The following is a 19,134-nucleotide window of genomic DNA, read 5'->3' as shown; positions in this document are numbered from 1 at the left end:
GGGCGGGGGCAGCGGGCTGAACGCGTACGGGTAAGCGGCAACGAACGCTGCGTGCCCCCCGGAACAAACCCGCCTGAGACAGCAGCATATCGAAGCCTTTTAGAAAGGGAGCGCGACGCAGCGTTGCGCAAGAGGGTTAAACACAGAACTCTATCCTTTTGCCGTCACTCCTCTGTATTAGTCCTCGGGACAAGGTTTGTGTAAAAAGCTGAGGCAAAGGGACCGACTGACACACCGACAAGACACACAGCCCGGACGTTTGCTGAACACGACATGCGCTTAAGGCCTCTAACACTATTGAAGCAGCATCGTTTGTCTTCACAGCAGAAACACACCAGTTCTGTTACAGAAATACTGGAGGAAAGCACAAAACCAGCTAAAGCACGTGGTATGCACCTCATCAGTACAGTATTAAGTGCATCTGATAGGAAAGTAAAACACGTGAGAAAACAGACTGACTGACTGTTCTCTCAACAATCATCCAACAAAATCAAAGCCATCTGCCTGGCCACCTGAATAAAATGAAATTACAGATTACATCACTTAGAAGCTGCATTGATTTCTAGCAGGGTAGACATTAAAAAGAGGCATTGTAGTCTTTGCTATGGCTTACTACTGTGGGTTCACCAGTGGCAGTGGGAAACCTGGATGGGAACATTTATGACATATACTGAGTTAAATGAAGTAAATCACAGTTATTTTGTCATCGTTAGAGTGGAGTACCATGGTGAGGCATCTACTTTTCATTAAGGAAGGTGCTACCTTCTCATTTTCAGCAGAAAAGGTCACTATAAAATGCACCATGAATTCTCTATGTGTTGTGTCCTGCCCCTCAGCTCACATCTAAAACTCTCCTCCCCCACCCAGCTGCCAGTAACCCAGCCTACCTTGGGATCTGAAAGTGAAGCTGTGGTTTTTTGGTTTGGGTTTGGTGGGGTTTTTTTGTGGGTGGGTTTTTTTTTTTTTTTTCTCATTTGTGCGTCACTGTTAATAATAAAACTTAGCATCTGGAATTTAGCAATTCTTTGAGCATCCTCCAAGCTAGGAGCTAATCCAAAGCAGTCTCCTATAGGTAGCTGGTGCTGGCTCCAGTGCGCTGAGGAGATAAGAAAGCGGTACAGCATGTTTTGGTCAGCAGCAAAGCAGTTTGTCATTCAGGATGCACACTGAGCAGCATATCGAGACACTGCCGTCTTCACCTAACCATCTCTCTTGCAAAAAAATGTACACTTTAAAGTTGTGTTAGCGCACCACCCATATGTATATATATATATGTATAAAAATATATATATATGGGTGGTACACTATAAAATAGTTGCCTTTTCAGCCCTGCTTTCCCAAGAGGTGCTGAGAGTCTCCATCTCTCACCAATGCTCAACACCCATGAGCCTGGGAGAAGGGTAGCTTTTGCTGTCTTCAGAAGTTTAATGTGCATGAATTCCCTCCTCAGACCAGTGTGCACAGCTCCCGTCAAATTTGAGCATTTGGCAAATACCAGGCAGCAGAGCCCGAAGGCTCCATGGATTTCTGCAGGCTGAAACCTGCTGTCAGGTATATGGTTCATTTTCCATGCAACAGTAAAAACTGCATGCTGCATTACAGCAGTGAGGCAGTCATTTGTATGGCAGCATTTTAAACAGTTATTTCAGAGCTGCTGGGGAGAGAGACACAAAGCCTTTCTTCGGAGGTGGATAGGAGGCCATCGTGCTCTGTCCTCAGTAAGGCTGTTTTATGATGCATGCGTCCAAATTACAAGCCCTCAGGAGCCAAACTGGTAATTAGCACATTCTACAGACTCTCAGGATGATCTAAAACATTTTCCTCTGCACAATAATGCTGTGATTATAAACTCTGGTTCTTCTAATGCAAGCTGGAAAAGGCGGTATATGATTCCCAAAGCACAGGGTAACTCTGGGCGTTGCTTATGATTTCATGGTTTGTTTCACAGCTGTTTTGCAGCTTGCCCGTAAGCAGCTAATGGCTAAATTCACATTTCAGTGTAATTCCGTGATGATGCAGCATAGCCTGTAACTCAGCTGTGACTTCAGCTGATCCCCCACGGGGATCTCCACCTACGTATAAATGTTACATATATATGTATATGTCTAATACTTGCAGCCATGAACATTATGTACATAAAACGGAACCTTTTTAAATACAATCTCAACATGCCAAAAATAGATTCTTTCATCAAGTTTTCAGCCCTGCAATATCCATCTTTTGTTTACAAAGTACATATATATTTATATTTAGATATATAGCAACATGAAAATACCATATATAAATATTTACTTTAAATCCCTATATTTAAATACATACGACAGCATCAGCGGAGCAGTTGCTAGGTCCACGCATTCCAGATGTGGTCTCTTGGGGTTTTTTTTTAAGCTGTGGAGATGAATTACTCAGTACATTTAAGCAGGATGGCATGAGCTATTTATACATCTGCAGGCCACTCACTCTCTGCCCGTCTGTATCTGTGCACAGCATGTGCATTCCTACTTACGGCATGTACTGTAGTAGTTTTACAGAGCAAATATTTTTGTAGCACAAGTGTAGTGTCTTACAGGGTGGAATGAAACCAACAGACAAAAGTAAACTCAACTGAAGTCTGCAGTGCCAAAAAAAAAAAAAAAAAAAGAATTCTAATTGCTCCATGGTGCTTATCATTGATCTGCAAGTTAGAAACAATGGTCCCAGGCTTGTGAAAATCAAGCTTTAGACTGGTACTGTCTGTCAGTGTTTTCACTGTCAGTACCGAGGTGTGAGAGCCTTGCATTCAGGTACTATATCTAGCCCTCCTCTCAAAAATGCTACAAAAATAAATCTCGGGCACAATCTCAAAGGAGGTTTCTCTTCTCTGTCTCACACAGTACAACAGCCCGCTTACCCAGTGAGGCTGCCACATCAAGGTTTTATGGACCACGTATTTACCCACACACGCCTACCCTGAACATTCTCTGTTCCTGCGGTCTTGCCCTGAACTGAAAGAGATTTCACAAACAGAAATTTGCCAGTCTAGCAACTGCCTGTTAGCTATTTTCTGCTTTCGGATAATAAAGTGCTCTTGTTTTAATTAGTTACTAGTTACCACGGAACTCAAAGGAGAAGGTACGCTTTCTCTTCCTCCTCCCACTCCTGCACTTCCCCAAGAGTTAAACATGAGATTCATCTAGATCGACGTCGGTCTCCCCAAGCTCCACGTGCGTGAAGCTGAAGTGAGTGGCCAGTAAGGGGTTTTCCATCCCATTGTCCTCACTGATGTGAAGGACGGTGTCCCCGTGCTGCAACAAGCTGGTAGTCTCGAGGCCAGCGTAGTCCTCGGTGTCAGAGAGCTGTGTGGGTGGGGTGCTTTGTGCTGTTGTGGGCCGGGACTCCAAGCCCTCCTCTTTTTCCTTCTCCTTCTCAGCAGAAAGTGCCTCACTCTGCAATTGAGGAGAGCCAGTGGTCAGGCTCAGAGAAAGTGGGAAGGAGAGGGGGAAAAAAGCAAGGGGACATCTATAAAATATTTTCTCATTCAGAATTACTTTTTACCATGAAGGGCCAGGCACTTGCAGATTATAAAGCCCTGAAGTTTTGCCCTAACAATGATCAGAAAGGCTGTCATTAACACTTCCTCACTTCATTTTTTTTTAGTGTATTCTCAAGACAGGTGCCTTTCACTTGTTCATGACAAAGGACATAATCCCCAACAGACACTAGCTATCTGGGCATATAAAAGTGATCTCAATGTCACTGATGTGTTGAAGGGATGAATGCCCCGCACTGTCCTCCGTAGTGTCCACGCAGAAAAATGTTGGACAAGCAATTTCTTTTGAAATGTGATGCTTTTGCTAAAACAGTCCTCAGGTTTTGAGGGAGTCCTTCCTTAAGGATGCATTTCTCAGAGAGCAAGCTGTAAAATCTTGTTGATGAAAACTTGCAGGTCCAGAAGAACTACTGTGTGTGACGGGAAGATGAGAAGGGAACACACAGGAAATATATTTGCAAATTAAGAATCATTGCATAGATCTAGAAGCGAACGGTTTACAAAAGTAGGGGTCAGACAGCAAACTCAGCTTAAAGAACAGACACACGGAAGAGTTTGCTGTCTTCACTCACCCACCAGCTTTCATTATAGTGCTGTAATGCATCAGGCATTTCCCTGTAAATTTGCTTTGATGAAGCAGTGGGTAAGACACACATAGTAAAACTGTCAGTCACGTTACCTGGCCAGTGGTCTGGCTGTGGAGATCAGCCACTACGATGGCAGGTGAGGAAGTCAGCACAGGTTTACTTAGTGGTTCCTGCTTGCTGGTCGCCTGGGGGCTGCTGCGGCTGCAGCCCTGCTGCGGGGCTGCTGGAGCTGATGGGTCCCCTGGGGAGGCTGTCGTTGTGTCAGGCTGGGCTTCAGTGAAAGTCACTGACCGCTTCTGCTCCACTGAAGGGTACAAAGCCCAGAAAATTGCATTAAAATGCTACGATTTGGGAAGGAAAACACAAGAAGAAAATAAGAAAGAGAATCCCTGCAGTTTTTACAACTAAGACAGGATTCATGATTCATTCTGTCTTTATAAGCTGTCTAACTGGAGTCTAATCTAAAAGCCTTTTACCCTAGACTTCCTGTAAAGCCACAGCAAGAGTCGGGAATCTCCTGAAGACTGGTTACCCTACCTATCTTTATCATGGCTTGGTGAGATAAATGCCACCCATAACGTCTCTCTGTCCCAGAAGAATATACTGAATTGAATTCCTCTGTGAGTTAGGCATTTCTGCCCTCAACTAAAAAAGGAAAATTGAGATGCAAATATATAAGGGAATTTCCCAAGGTTTTGCAGGAGATCTGAGAAAAGAAAAAGGGCAGCTGTTTGCCCCCCATGCCTGCAGACTGAGTCCACTATCTGGGAATAAAGACTAAAACTTAACAGTAAAACTGATATCCCTGCTCCTGCTCTTAATTATTTTGGGTCAGCTTTAATGATAAACATCTCCAGCAGCACTGTTGCCCAAGCATGGTCCTGGCTGAGTTGTTAGCAACCCAGAAAGTGTGCAAGCAACCATTGCTCTCCCAGGTGTTTCCTCCAAAGTTAACTGCTCCCTTCAGATGGTAAAGAATACAGCCACCTCCTCTGCTTGACCGTGCTGACTCCTGGAAACATACGGCATGGACTAGAACTGTCCTATATTAATTTCCATATACAACCCTTAAAGCTCTGCACTGCTAAGCTTAGAAATTATGGGAAATTTCCTTCTTTCTACTACTGTCAATAGAAGCTTCAGAATTTGCACATCTGGAGGTTTTGGACAAGGCATCCTGACTAGACACCTAGTCTCCTAAATTCTCCACACCTCTAGTAGACATGATAATTCACTGTCCATGTCCTCTTTCACCTTGAAAGCCTTTGGAAGAAACCATCAAAGTGTTCTGAGGGGGTGATTTTCTGATAGGATATCCACTTACTAGGAAAAAGGACAAAACTGCTGGGACTTCACTTTAATATAGGCTACTAACAACATACTAACATTTCCTTTAAGCTAAAACACCACCACAGTATTTTCCTCCTTTCAAATATGAAGTACTGGTTCTGGAAATGCAGCACTGCCCTACCGCTAGGTTTTGGTTTTGGCTGGATGCTCCGGCGTGTGGTTGAAAGTCGAGCTCCGTGACGGCTACGAGGTTCGGTTTGAGTTTTCTGACGTGACAGCAGTGGTCGTCGAAGCTAAACATTGGAAGAAAGAGTTAGGCTGATGTACGTTCACATATTACACAACTTCTCCTCTGTAAGGAGAATAGATCATCATTGTCTATTCCTCTAGATGTCCATTCACTCTACTTTTAGCGGATAAGTGTTTTAAAGTTTCCATTGCTTAGACATCTCATTCACATGAACTTCTGGGTTTTGAGCTTTTTCAGTTTTAATACAAATGCAATGCAGATTGTGTGACCATCATTTAATTGATGTAATTGATTTTAAAAAAAAAGCGTGCAGAGGAAAAGATTGGGGAATTGAAAACAAAGTGCACCTCCTCTCTTAGAGATTTGTCAGGCCTCACAGCTACGATGTGCTATGGTTCCTGCTAACTCAACAGACTGCACTAGTATGTCACAAATTAGGCAAAAGGGACACGTCGCATGCACAAATCATTTAAAAACAGACACAGATGAGAAAACAAAACCAACTCAAAGAGAGGGAGAGAAAGTTTCTTCACTCCCTGTGTTCTCACCTGCCGTAGGCCTCTCTTCCGCCCCAGGGGCTGCTGCAGAAGAAGGTTCTGCTGTCCCGGCTCACTCTGCACACTTGCCACCCTGTTAGATGTTGACAGCATTAGGCCAAGCACAGAAGCACCCTGTATAACTAGTAGGTGTCCTGGCAGTTGTGACTAAAATAAATAAATAAACCAACCAACCAACCACTAATGGCACAGTCACTTCAAAGAGCAATACTGTCTTTGAAGGATGGGGGGGACGTGTCTGTTGGGTTGTGGCTTCCGGGGCTTAGGAAGGGGTGGGAGGTGGAGTCATGGCATTCAGGACTTGGCCACGCACAGGTAGCATCCAAATATAAATAACTGCAGATTTCAGTTTTCAGTCATTGATTGATGCATCCCACTGAGCAACACTCACTTCTCTGCATCCTTTGCCACATCAATAAAGGCAAGAATATCAGCTCCCTAGCTCAAAAGCCTTCTTGTTTGCTTTTCCTTTTTCAAGGACAATGTTGTAAAAGCTATATTTTTCCTCCCAAATAGACTCCACAGCCTCATCACAATTTTGTCATCTGGTTTTAATTTCAATTTAAGTCAACAAATGAAAAACAAACACAAAGTGACAAAGGATCCATTCACATAATGGATGCATGAGCTATGTGAACAAGGCCCCACACTCAACACTTGCAGCCTTAAGTCTTTTTGTGGCTAACAAACAAAAAAAAAGACAAGTAAATGTAGATTTTTTCATACATATATATAAAAACCACAGGTTTTTAGTTTTTAATACCTTGGCACAAGAAATCTGAAATATCTGCAGTAAAAGAACCTTTAGTAATAAAACATACTCAGCTACACACCATCTCATTCTACCATTCAACTGACCATGTAATCTACTTGATATAAAAATTCCACCCTCCCCTCATTTTCATCAAAGCACTGTATTCTTCCAAACAGTTAAAAATTGGTCATTTAGCACACAGCGGTCACAAAACATTTTAACTGAATGAACTATGTCTGAGAGACATATGGTTACAATAGCAACTAACATTTAAGATGGACTTATTTTAAATCAGGCAGCTGCTTATTTGGGACAGACTGGAATCCACTGAGCCACACGTCCTATTTAAGCAACTTTCAGCTATATCTGGTACGCGTTGTTGAAGATTCGGTATTACAACCCATTTTGCCTTTGGCCTGCGTTAATCTAAAGGAAAACAACATTCTTTTCTCTAGATGTTTTCCTTGGATCTCCCTGGAGGAGCTCAGTACCACCAACAGAGTGAAGGTTTACTGCCTGACCTTACAGGAGCAGAGAAAGTAGGACATGGTCAGACAAGGCATGGAGGATGTCTGCGGACAGGCTTAAAAAGTTCTGTCTCCTGAACAGCTCATTCTTGGCTTTGGCAGAAGTTACTGCCCTTAGGTTTGGTGGAACAGAACATGAGAGCTTCCTGGTCTGCTTCAGGTCAAAGTCTGGTTACCTGACCTGAAAGTCCTATTCCTTCCCCCCTTATCAGTTTAAACTAAATCCAGACTTTGCACTAAACTACGCGTGTGTTCCTACCAGCTCTGCTGGGGAGACAGTGGGCAACTTCAAGGAGAGAGACATGTTAAGACCCTGAAGCCATTTCTCTTCTGATTGTCTGACCACAGCCTAATAATGCTAGGCATGCCCTCGGCAATCTCACACAGCTGCAGTGGTTTAGAAAAAAAGGAAAAGCTTCTGTAAGCTCAAAGCCAGAACAAACAAGATATATTTGAGTCCTTTTCTCCCTCAGACAGCTCTTCCAAATGAGATCACCAGCCTCTGGAACATATTTTCCAGCTTTTACGTAGGGTATTGACATGATTTACATACAAAGCATCCTAAACATCATGCAAACACCCGTCTATGAATAAGCAGAGTCCTCAAAGTTACTTCCTGTTAGTAGGACTGTGTTCTTGACCCAGACAATGACTGCAGCACATATGACTGGTAGGTCCAGAAGCAACACATCATTCCTTATGAAAGCAAAGAGACTGTGCTTAAATTAATCTTTAGATTTATGATCCAGACTACCTGCAGTTACAGCTTGTAGAATTTTCTTAACCTCCTGTTTCTAGGATTACACAAAACCTTATTCCTCTGAATTTTAAGAAGTTTTTAGCGTAGTTACCAATACGTGAATTAAGTAGGAATTAACTGGAGAAGGTCTTGAGAAAATAATTTTCTATTGCACTAGCTTTTGAGAATACTGCAACAATTTCTGATGAAGGAACAGTAACTCTTAGTTCTATGAGTGAGAAGACATAAATGTCTGTAGCAGAAAGACTACAGTTATATTCATGACAAAACACTGTTTATAGTGGTGAAACAAACTCATTTCACATGCATCATGAAAACACTTTGAAAAAGTCATTAGATAAAGGGAGTACATGGACCGCATGAGGGCACAGAGGCTATACATGAGGAAAAAAAACAATTCCCATGGAATAATCTGTGCACTGAAGACAAACAATAGGTGAGCAAAAGAAAGGCTGGACTTTGTGTCTTCCTGCTGGAGTCTGGGATTTTCCACCTGGCTTATATCATAAGTGAAATGAATTTAGTGAGCTGGTGGCTGTTTATTTCCAGTACTGAATCATTACACAAATTGGTATAATTTGGGATGATCTTAATGAGCTGAAATTGCAGATCTATTGCAGGCAAATGGTGGACCCAAGAGCAGCTGAGTTTTGCAGAGCTGCCTGCGCACAGCACAGGCCTGCTGTGGCTTTTTGCCTTCTCTCCCCAAATTCTGAAGAAGGGAACGAAAGAGAGCGAGCCTCTTAAAGACCACGAATTTCAGATGAGTGACTGAATTTTCAGATATAACCTTTCACTTCATGAGGGTTTCTGAGGGTTTCTTTTCCCGTCAAAGAACAGCCCTACTGATCTTGTTTCCGTGAAAATTAGTGTGGCAGGCAGACTGTTGGCTCTGTGTAGCCCTCCCTCCCTCCTTTTCTGTCTCTCCTTGTTTACCGACTGGACCAGGAGTATACTGTTTTTCTGGCAGCCCGTGGGACGCAATCAAGGAACACTGAATCAAATGCCATTTCAGCTGACAGTACTGTTTCCCTCCTCTGGCAACGTGATCGATAAGAAGGGTTTTTCTGCAGTACATAAGCCAGATTTATTTCAGAATAACAAACTAGAAGTTTTTTCCTGCCCAACACAAAGATGCTCTGTCACTCTCTGAGTATCTCTGTCAGGGGTTTTATCTTCACAGTAATGTTACTCCCATTACATAGTTAGGGCAGAGACAGGTGAGCAAAAGATCAAACCAACCCAACTTCGTGGAAGCATGTTGCCAGCACTACAAGAAATGACAGCCACTGCAGTCACACAGTGGGGGCTAAAAGAAGCTTTGTCAGGTTGGCAATTATAGTAAGTGATGCTCATGAATTACTAGAAACCATGCAGCCAAAAAAAGAAAAAAAAGAACAAGGAAGAAACCAAAACAGAGACGAAGGAAGCAAGGAGTTTAAATGTCTGTTAAAAAGATGTACATGCTTGCCACGTCATTATGGTAGAACGTACAGACTTTGTGTCCCAAGACATCTGAATGAGAGGGTTAGTGGACAAAGGCCAGTGGAGAATGGGTTAAAATGTAGATGAACTCCAGCTCTTTATTCCCAGACACATCCTAGCCCACTTAGTGTTAGATCTGCTACCCTTGCCCTGATAATGTGAATTCACTCTGATTTTCCCTATTAGGCACCACTAAGCTATGACAGGCAACATGACAAACATTAAAGGGGAATGTGTTTATGCAACAGATTTCCATGACAGTGACTTCTCATTCTTGCTTTCTGATTTGGGCAAGTATCCTCTCCTCTCAGGTTATAACCACAACAAATCGCGAAACTGGACATATATGCTCTTCAGCCCTGTACCCCATGCTTTCTGTTTACTTCTGAGCACTTAAATGCTATCACCTTCTTGTCTTCCCTGCTTTTCTACATGGCTGGCTCTAATTGCTATAGAACGAAGGCAAAATGACTTTATTCTTTTTTGTGTTTGTCACTATTTATTTTATTTATTTAAAACTCCTACCTTCCATAAGGATCTAGTTTCCATATGATTTATGTCAGTTATTACTAAACATCAGCTTTTGAATTCAGAGGGCAATCCTAAACAGTTGTTATCATTGTGCTCCAGCCGAAATCAAAGTTATGTAAGAAAAACTCAAGCCTGTTTTATTCAAAACTAATGTTCCTGAATATAAAACCACATTAATTCTGTCCTATGATCCCCAGAGCACAAAAAGCTCCTACAATGTCTGCTTTATTACTTCTATCCTTTAGAGGAGGAATCCAATTTGCACATTTAACAATGCAGTTGAAACATCTTTTCTTCTTCACAGAACTCTAACCGAGCCTTGTTATAAAAATGTGCAGTATTTCCCTGTCTTCATGCTTTGCAGCCCTGATGCCCCTCCTTCAGATGTTAGTGCCCACTCCTTGAAAAGAATAATAAACCTCAGCAGAACTGACTCCCAAGTACATCTGTTAACCGTTCTGCCTAAGGAAATCTCTGTACCATAGAGCAGGGTGGAGGATAGTGTCCTGGTCTCTAGTGAAAATTGGTGTGACAGAAATTAGTAGGAACCCACTGTACAGCTGATTAAATTTCAGGGTTCAGAATAAATTATTGCATTTGAACTCATCTGTTGACTTAGCTGTCTCATATTCCTCAGCCTCACCACAGTTACTAGGCGTGACTCCCCCTGCTTAACAAGATCAAAACATTTCAAATTCAACACTGATGTAACCTGTTATCAGCTTATTATGGCTTTAACTCAGATACGGACCTTCTCCTTTGTCATCCTCCTCAACTGTATTGAGATTTTAGCTCTACTTAAGGGACAGCACTTAACTTCTTTGGTTGAACGACTTTCCTTGGGCCCCAAAACATGCTCGGATGACCATGCAATTCATTTTGCTTTATCACAAAACCAGATAACAATATTCCTGCCTCTGCCAACAAGCTGATGTCTTTTCCTAACACCACTCCTACAGTAGCACCAATTAGAGATCGATCTGCCAAAGCAGGATTCACACACATAAAGAACACCATGAATCATGGGATGGTCTCAGTGACACCGCCAATGATAAACTCTCCATTTGTCAACTGAGAAGAGTAAACAAACAAACAAAGCAGCCTGTCCCTGCCCCGGAAAGCCAGTACTGACTTCTAAAACCAAGCTAACAAAATAAAACCATTCACACAAATGTCTCTCAACATATCCACATCTTCAGCTGGTGTGGTAAAGTAATGAAATAGTGTGTTACCCTCCGTGTTGCCAACGTAAGTGGCCATGTTCTTCTGGAAGGAAACAGAGATGCTCTTGGGACTAACAACAGCTCTCCGACCTCTTGAGGGTTGCACAGCAGCAGGACAGTAAGGATGATTAACACGACTGAGCTGGCCGTTAAAGGTACAGACCTCCCTTCTAAGCTCACTCCTGACCCATTTGACAGGCATGGCTCTGATAGTGTTTGCCCACAAACTCCCCTGTCCGTGGGTCATGAGGAACAGCTAGACCTGGGCTCCAGCACTGACAGGGCAATTTTAAATATGTATTAATGGTGTTCACCTGCAAGCTTTCAAAGGTGTCATTTGAGAATTGGAAATGCTTTGTAAAAATGAGAATTATTGTAAAGCATCTACAGAGAACTATATTCCATAGGAATTATCATAATTAGTTTTATTAGTGAATGTTAAAGAACACAGCTTGATATCATTATTAAGTCTTTTGTGGTGACAGCATTGTGAGATGAATGGAAAAACAGATGTCTCTCTTTTATATAAGCCTCCAGACTAATGCTTATAACAGGCTACAGCTAATGCCTCATGGATAATCTTTCTCATGCCTTTCGAGCAATTGCTAAACAAGGGGAAAACCCTGAGGCTAGCCAGCCAGACCGCTATTTCACTTGCTACATCTTTTTCTTTCCCCTTCCCCTTAGCCTCCTCAAAGTTATTGGCAATCAAAGCTGAAAACTGAAGGTGGGTTGCTACACCTTTGACTTGCAGGCCTGAATATCGATGAGCCACAAGAGACAGAGATGGAAAGAGTGACAAAAGGTGAGGGGAAGAGACAGAGGCGATTGGAAACGGCTCGTTTCCCAGCACACACACTGACAGACAGGTAGTGTTAACACTGTACCTAGAGAGGCTGCCCTCAGTGGCCAGGCTCGGGGAGTCATCGAGGACATTAGGTTCACTGCAGGAGGGGCAGGGAGATTAAGAATTTAGGGAAAGAAAATGCAAAAAGCATGCGATTGTCTCTGTTTTCAAGGGAAAAAAATATCAATGGAATAAAAAAAGTAAAAAAAGGACGGTAACATTAATTGGTCTCGCACGCTCAACAGCACATATATGACTCGGAGGAGCTGAAAGAACATCTGATAACAAGAGCAGTCTTTAGAGGGAGTTTACACTATATGGAGACTTCTACATCTCTGCTGAGAAATTCAGTAGAATGTGCTTCCACATGAAATAAGGGCAGAGAACTGTTTCCTGCAGCGTTTTCATTTATTTCAGTTCTATTTACTTCCAGCTTCATAGAAAGCTTTTTTTCTCCCCCCTTCCCCATGAGCCAGTTCTTCCTGAGGGAGGGCTAATCTATCTCCCATGAGCTATAGGCCACTCTCCTTCTGGTACAACTCTAGAGACAAACATCTGGAAAACAAGGTCTTGTAGTGTAGTGAAACTGTAAGTAAACAGCTGGTGTGGATCCTGGCAAACCAGTTCACAATCACGTCGCTTCTCTACACTTCAGCCATTTGGGCAGGAGCAGCTTTCTCAGCCCATAGGAAAAACATGAAAGAAAGCAAGCAGTCTGCTGGGTTACCAGCAGGAAAGCAATAGCGATATTACTTAGCATTAATTAGTTTACATTTGTGAGGCAGTCTAAAAGCCCAGAGACCAACCATAGCTAAAAAGGGCACGACATTGTGGACTATGATTATGTTTGCTGAGCTTGTACTTTCCCTACACAGATGAAAAGTGATTCTCCTGGTATACCATGTACTTAAAAAAGTAGAGAGCAAAGCTCTGTTGTAATTAAAGTCTTTTTTTCTCAGCATCACCATGACTTGGGATTGCACAAAGCAAACATTGCTATCAGTCAACTGTGACTCTTATGAAGTTTATGCATTGAAGATGGTAGTGAAAGATTGGGGAAAATGCCACCTTGCATATTAAATTTTCAAGAAACAAAGGGACTGAATCAATTGAGTTCAAAAGTCAAATGAGTTCCTGTAAGCCCTTTTGTGAAAACTGCCAGATAAAATCTGTGTAACTTCTCTCTTGTAAATCATTTCTCCTATCTCTGCTGGTATGTACCACAGCTGTTACTTTTCCTTCATGTATCAAGGTTATTTCTTTAATTCCAAGCAAGACTGGGGAGGGAACAATGTTGTTTGATTTTCCAAGGCTGGTCAAGAGATAATGTAGAATTTATTCTTTAAAGGTTCAAAGGAAATAACATAAATTAATCTATCCATTGTCAGATATCCTTGGATAACTATGTTGCAGACAAATAAAATAATAAACATTGCTTGCTTAGAAAAAAAAAATCACATTCAAATGCAAAACTTCTCTCTGCATCTTCTAAAGATGTACATTTCCCAAATTCCAATCTCTTTCTCACTACTCCATGTTAACCAGGAATAAGGCATTCGAAGTTATTTCTATCAACAAGTATATTTCTGGTTTTAAACAGTATTAAATCCCATCTTTGAACTTGACATTCAGTTTCTGTGATGAGCTAGTTACTGTTCTAGGAAGGACAAAGACTGTATGGAAGAAAACAAAGTAAATCAAACAGGATGCCTCTGCCCCCCTTCCCAGCTTCTCAGGATTCCTCCGCACTCCCTACACGGATTGTGTACCGTCCCCTGGTTCAATGCATAACTCCCAAATCATGTGTTTCCTTTTGCTATCCACGGTAGTAGCAGAGGAAAATAATAGTGCTGAGGGTTTCTGAAACTGTTTGAGAGGAAGGTTTCTATGGATGACAGCTTGTTCTGATGGACCTTACACAACACAGATCGTCCTGGAAAATCATTATTTCCAACCCTGCACCCTTGGTCCAACATTATTTCAGGATGAATAAATTTATCATCACTATGCTGGCACTGATTCTACTGTCCCACATCTCTGATGTACACAAAATATACCTGTGCCATTTCTGCTCTCATGAATATAATGGGAAAGGTAAAAAGCCCATGTTGTTACCTTTGGCTGGGTAACATGCCCACCTCAGCCTGAGGTGCAGACACGCTGGAGAGATGGCTGGAGAACCGCCTCCTCCCAATGGCACCCATAAGGTATGCTTCTTGTTCACTTACCACACTGGGCATGCTCAGGGAGTCATCTAGAAAGAAAGAAAAAAACAGGAAAGGAGAGGAAACAACCATCCCAAACCCCACCTACTTATTTACAGTTGTCAAGAGTTAACAGGATGCCAAAGGTGTACCCAGCATTTACTTACCAACGCCCCAAGCCTGCAAATTTGAATACTTCCATTAGATTTTACAGTCACAGTTCAGAAAGACATATGCGTAAAACCCAGAGGATAACAAACCCAGCAAGCATGGGGCAGGGATTTATGTATGCTTTCAGCTTATATGGCTCTCAGGAAAATGTGTTTGGGGAATTCAGCTTCCACTAGGGCTTAATTCCTGTGATTGATAAATTGTTTGTTAATACACAGTTTTCTGGCATAAAAGTTGTAACTGGACATTTTGCTGGTGTGAACTAAACTGCTGCTATGATATAGCAAAGCACTGTTACAAAAGATAAAATACATAACAGCAAAATGCAGAACTGACACCCTTTAACACACTTCGGGACATGCATTTTAAAATGCCACCAAAAAAATTTGATAAATTGACTCAAATACATCAAACTGCAACTGAATTATGCAGACAGTTGGATTGTGATCAGGACTGCTTGAAATTTTCAATGCTGTTTAAAATTATATAAAGTACCTGGCAAGAAATGACTCTGTTGTGGTTTTTACCACAACAACAACAACTAATTACAAATAAACAAATAAAACAAATGGGAAGTTTTGTGTAATTTTCTCTTTTAGACCTTTTCCAGCTTTGATATACTGAAATATTTTATGGCAGCATTAAGCCAAGGCAGGGCTGAAGTAATACGGCCACAAGCAAATAGGAAGATAGCACTCATCATTTCATAATTAATCTGAGGCTGAAACCCAAGTTCACCACAGTGAGCATCTGAGCAATGTATCAGCATACAGAACTGGGTGGATCATGCAATGTTTAGTCATGAACCCAGCTAAAATAAAGTTGGGCTGATCCTGGAAACTTTCAGCTAAGTGTTCTTTCCCAAAAGGCAGTTCTGCCATAACTGCACAGGCCCTTCTTTTAAACCTGTTTTTCATCCTTTTTGTTTAATGCCTTTAGGGAATAGTCAGTTGTCCTCAAATACAGACATGAAGCACCTGAATTTCAGGCACTGAGGCAACCAACCATTGCAGCACCAGAAGACAATATCCCTGCTAACGTAGGGGGAAGCCCAAGCCTGATGATATATGAGCAGAGTTTTCTATCCTGGCTTTCACTGATGGACAACTCAGAAGCAGATGGACAGCTCAGAAGCAGAGAGAAGGCAAAATTCCAAGAATAATATCAAACAGCTGAAATGACAAAGCAACATTCAGGTCATTGCAAATTAGTCCCCAAAAGATTCACCATCTCACTCCTAAACTGGTACCAGAAAGCCTGGCAACCCCAGAAACCTGCCAGCTGCCCAAAAAGGGAAATCAAACTTTTGTTGTCAGTAGGTTTGAGGTATAATTTCCTCTTTGTTAATTGAGTGACACAAGCACACAAACATTCCACCCTGCAGAGAGCCACAGCTGGATCCCATGCAGCACAGAGACAACATATTCCACGTTGAAGCATCTGGACAGAAGCGATGAGCAGGAAGTACTAAGGTCCTGCAGGAGCAGGATCCTAACTACAGAGCCAGCCACAGCCCCTGCCTACTGTCATGATGAAGGTCAAAGAGAGGACTGATTGCCAAATGCCTCGTCAGCACTGAGAGGATTGCATGTCAGCCCAGGTCTGATACACTAAAATTCTGCCAGTGCCCTTCCCTCTTCCCTACCCAGAGCTCAGGAGGGAATGCGGAGGTATGTAATGACCCAAGCTTTAACACCGTGAACTGTGCAGCAACCACACCAGTTTCTTAGCCTCGTGCCCCTGTGGGCCTTTTATTCACAGGGACAATCCCCTCCTAGCCATCCTCTGGGGCATCAAGAAAACATCTTCAAAGTTGGGGGCTTAGCTTGAATCAGTTGCCACGTACTTTCTTCATCCTCCTCATCTGTGCGGCTCAGCGTGTCCTGCGAGGCCTGCTGGGAAGGCTCACTGTCCTGCTCCCAGACCGTGCCAGTGCCAGTGTTGGAGCGGGACATGGTGGCCAGGCTCAGGCGGTAAGCGGAGGTGGAGGTGCCCACGGTGCTGACAGATGTCTTCCCTTGGTAAGCTGTGCAAGAGTGGGAAAACCAAACCCCAGTCAGTGATGGCACTGGAAATCAAGAACCAGCCAAGCATTCCTATCATGTCAGGCACCTGATTCTGCCCGGACTAGTGGGGCAGGGGTTGGCAGAGGTGATAAAACAAACACATCTGCCCTGGCTCACCTCATCTCTCCCAAATCTTTGTCTGTTTTTCTTATGCAGTATCCCTCAACCTTAGTGCCATATTTTCCAGATCAGGTTTGACATTTAGAAACAAGGCGAAGTATTACCAAGGGAAAAAAGGCTGAGGAATTTTCTTTTGAATTTGTTTTCATTTTTAAGAACAAAGCACATAAAATCTCTTGCCGTGTGTAAGCAGTGGCTGCCATCTCGTGGCAACAAGGGTGACTGTTACAGGAGAAAAGTGTTCCCTCATGCAAAAGAGAATTGAGTGCACCAAGCTCGGTGACACCGATCTGGACCTCGCTGGTAACAGCAGAGAAAAACAAAAAGAGACCAAGAGGGGAAAGGAGGAGACAGACCTGCTGCTGACAAGCAGACAGACGTTTCTACACAAGCAGTTTCAGATTTACAGAGATGTAGGTAGCAGCTTGCTGCACTGTGAGTTGGGGCTGCACAAGCCAGCTGTGACAGCGGGAGGTGGCTCCTGGGAAATGGGACACAGACTTAGTGGGGAAAAGTGGGCAAAGCAAGGTGCATTTCACAACTAACCTGGACTTCTGTTGGCTGTCCAGTGGCAAGGCTGGGCTGGGCAGAGGGCCTGATCCAGGAGCAGGCTGTCAGGGTGTGAGTGGTTTACCCCACGCCCCTCCTAGGCAGTGGGCTGCCTCACAAGTTAATTTATGGGTGAGCCAGCTGGCCAGATTGGGCTGATGGCCCTTAGCTCTCCCCTCTCCTCCTTACCGGACCCACTGTGCACTGCTTCCTTCAGGATCTTCAGCTCGTTATTGAACTCAGCAATGAGGGAGCTCTTGCAGAGCGGGCGCGGTATGAACCGTCTCTCCAGCTGGTCGGCAATGTGCTGTCGGGCAGTCAGCTCCTCGTGGTTCTCAGCCGGTTGGGCCAGCAGCTGCAAAATTGGGAAACGTTAGCATTGGGAAAATGATGCCCAGGGAACTGGGACTGGTCTCCAGACCAGCAGGAATCTCCTGAGCCAGCAGACTGTCCTCTTTGTAGGTATGAAGTTTCGACTCCAGTTATGAGATTTTCACCTGTCTTCAAGGGACAACCTTATATTTCACTGAACAGATATCAAAACCTCACCGATATTGGTACATAGGGATGAGGGCTTCCTTATGCTAAGCTCTACCCTCAGACATGAGACAGCTCCTTCCTCCAAGATAATTTAGTCTGTCCAAGTGGTGACACACAGTAGGCTAAATAAGGTGGAGTACCATGTACTAGTCTACCTGGTAAGCAGGGAAGAGCCGTGATTAGCTTAAGCGCTGGCCACCTCAGCCTAGCAGCTGTCTGTCTGTCTGCAAGAGCCTTGTCAGAACCTTCACCCAAAAAATGTAAAGTGGAGTGGTCCTTCATGACTGTTAGTTGTATTGCCCCGCTCTGTGCAGAAGAGAGACTTCTGGAAGATTTCTGCCAACTATGCCAACCCCCTCCTAGGTTCAGAGCATCCACACTACTTCCAAGTGCTTTGAGTATCTTTGATGCAAAACTAAGTCTACATGCAAGCCCTCTTGGTCAAGCCCAATAGTACTTTCCCATCCAGGGGAACTAAGACTAGCTATACTCTGTGGCTTTGTGGATGAGAGCTCCTGCATGATACTCTTTAGAGTTGTTTAGTAAAAGCCTAGTGATTTAGGTTCAAATGCTTCACAGGCCTACTAACTTCTGAAAACTCACTTCCCTACATAAACACCCAGTTCTTCCAGGAGTGCCGTTTCTCTGTTCTCAGCAGGGGAATAAAGGATATCTTGCCCTCAGAGAGTGATCTAGCAGGAGCCAAAGCAACTGTTACCTTGCACTGGATGAAGGGCCGAAGAAGCACAAAGATAGGGATCCGTGTTCGTACGATAAAGTCGAGGAAATCCCACAGGGCCAGCCCTCCCACCTTCCGCAGTGCCATCTCCTTGACTTGCAGGCTCAGCCAGTACCACTGGCTGTCCAGTTGGCGTTCAAAGCAGACAAGGATCACCTTCAGGGCTACAGGGGAACACACACCAGCAAACAGCAGTCAGAGACATTATCAGTGTCCTTTGCATGCACTGAGGGCGGAATGGGGGGGCCACAGTGGGCATGAACCTACACAGGCATGCATGCATGCATGTGCACATGCACACCCACAAACCACAGAGTCACAACTCTTTTCTATCAGTGTCCAAATGCTGCAGGGAAGGAGGGCAATCTTCTTATAATAAAAGTCTCAGGATCAGGACTGAGAATC

At 43.4% G+C, this 19,134-nt stretch overlaps 1 protein-coding gene across 12 annotated transcripts in view; it reads right to left on the bottom strand.

Annotated features, from left to right (window-relative positions):
- Positions 1-19: 19 nt before the first annotated feature.
- Positions 20-19,134, bottom strand: part of UNC80 (unc-80 homolog, NALCN channel complex subunit) — a 132,964-nt gene continuing 113,849 nt past the window's right edge. For 10 of the 12 annotated variants that reach the window (XM_054829417.1, XM_054829418.1, XM_054829419.1 and 7 more), the window contains 9 exons: positions 18,709-18,893; positions 17,640-17,805; positions 16,562-16,741; positions 14,456-14,594; positions 12,381-12,437; positions 6,205-6,286; positions 5,588-5,699; positions 4,209-4,420; positions 20-3,425 (listed from right to left, as the gene is read on the bottom strand). In XM_054829417.1, the coding sequence (XP_054685392.1) occupies positions 3,156-3,425; positions 4,209-4,420; positions 5,588-5,699; positions 6,205-6,286; positions 12,381-12,437; positions 14,456-14,594; positions 16,562-16,741; positions 17,640-17,805; positions 18,709-18,893 (1,403 nt within the window). In that variant the 3' untranslated portion in view covers positions 20-3,155. The remainder of the gene's footprint in view (positions 3,426-4,208; positions 4,421-5,587; positions 5,700-6,204; positions 6,287-12,380; positions 12,438-14,455; positions 14,595-16,561; positions 16,742-17,639; positions 17,806-18,708; positions 18,894-19,134) is intronic. The other 2 variants (XM_054829422.1, XM_054829428.1) reach the window with 1 other exon arrangement.

This window comes from Grus americana, chromosome 6, assembly GCF_028858705.1.
Source record: "Grus americana isolate bGruAme1 chromosome 6, bGruAme1.mat, whole genome shotgun sequence".
Lineage (NCBI taxonomy): Eukaryota > Metazoa > Chordata > Aves > Gruiformes > Gruidae > Grus > Grus americana.
The sequence above is the reverse complement of the archived record's forward strand: the minus strand, read 5'-3'. Positions and strand labels throughout refer to the sequence as shown.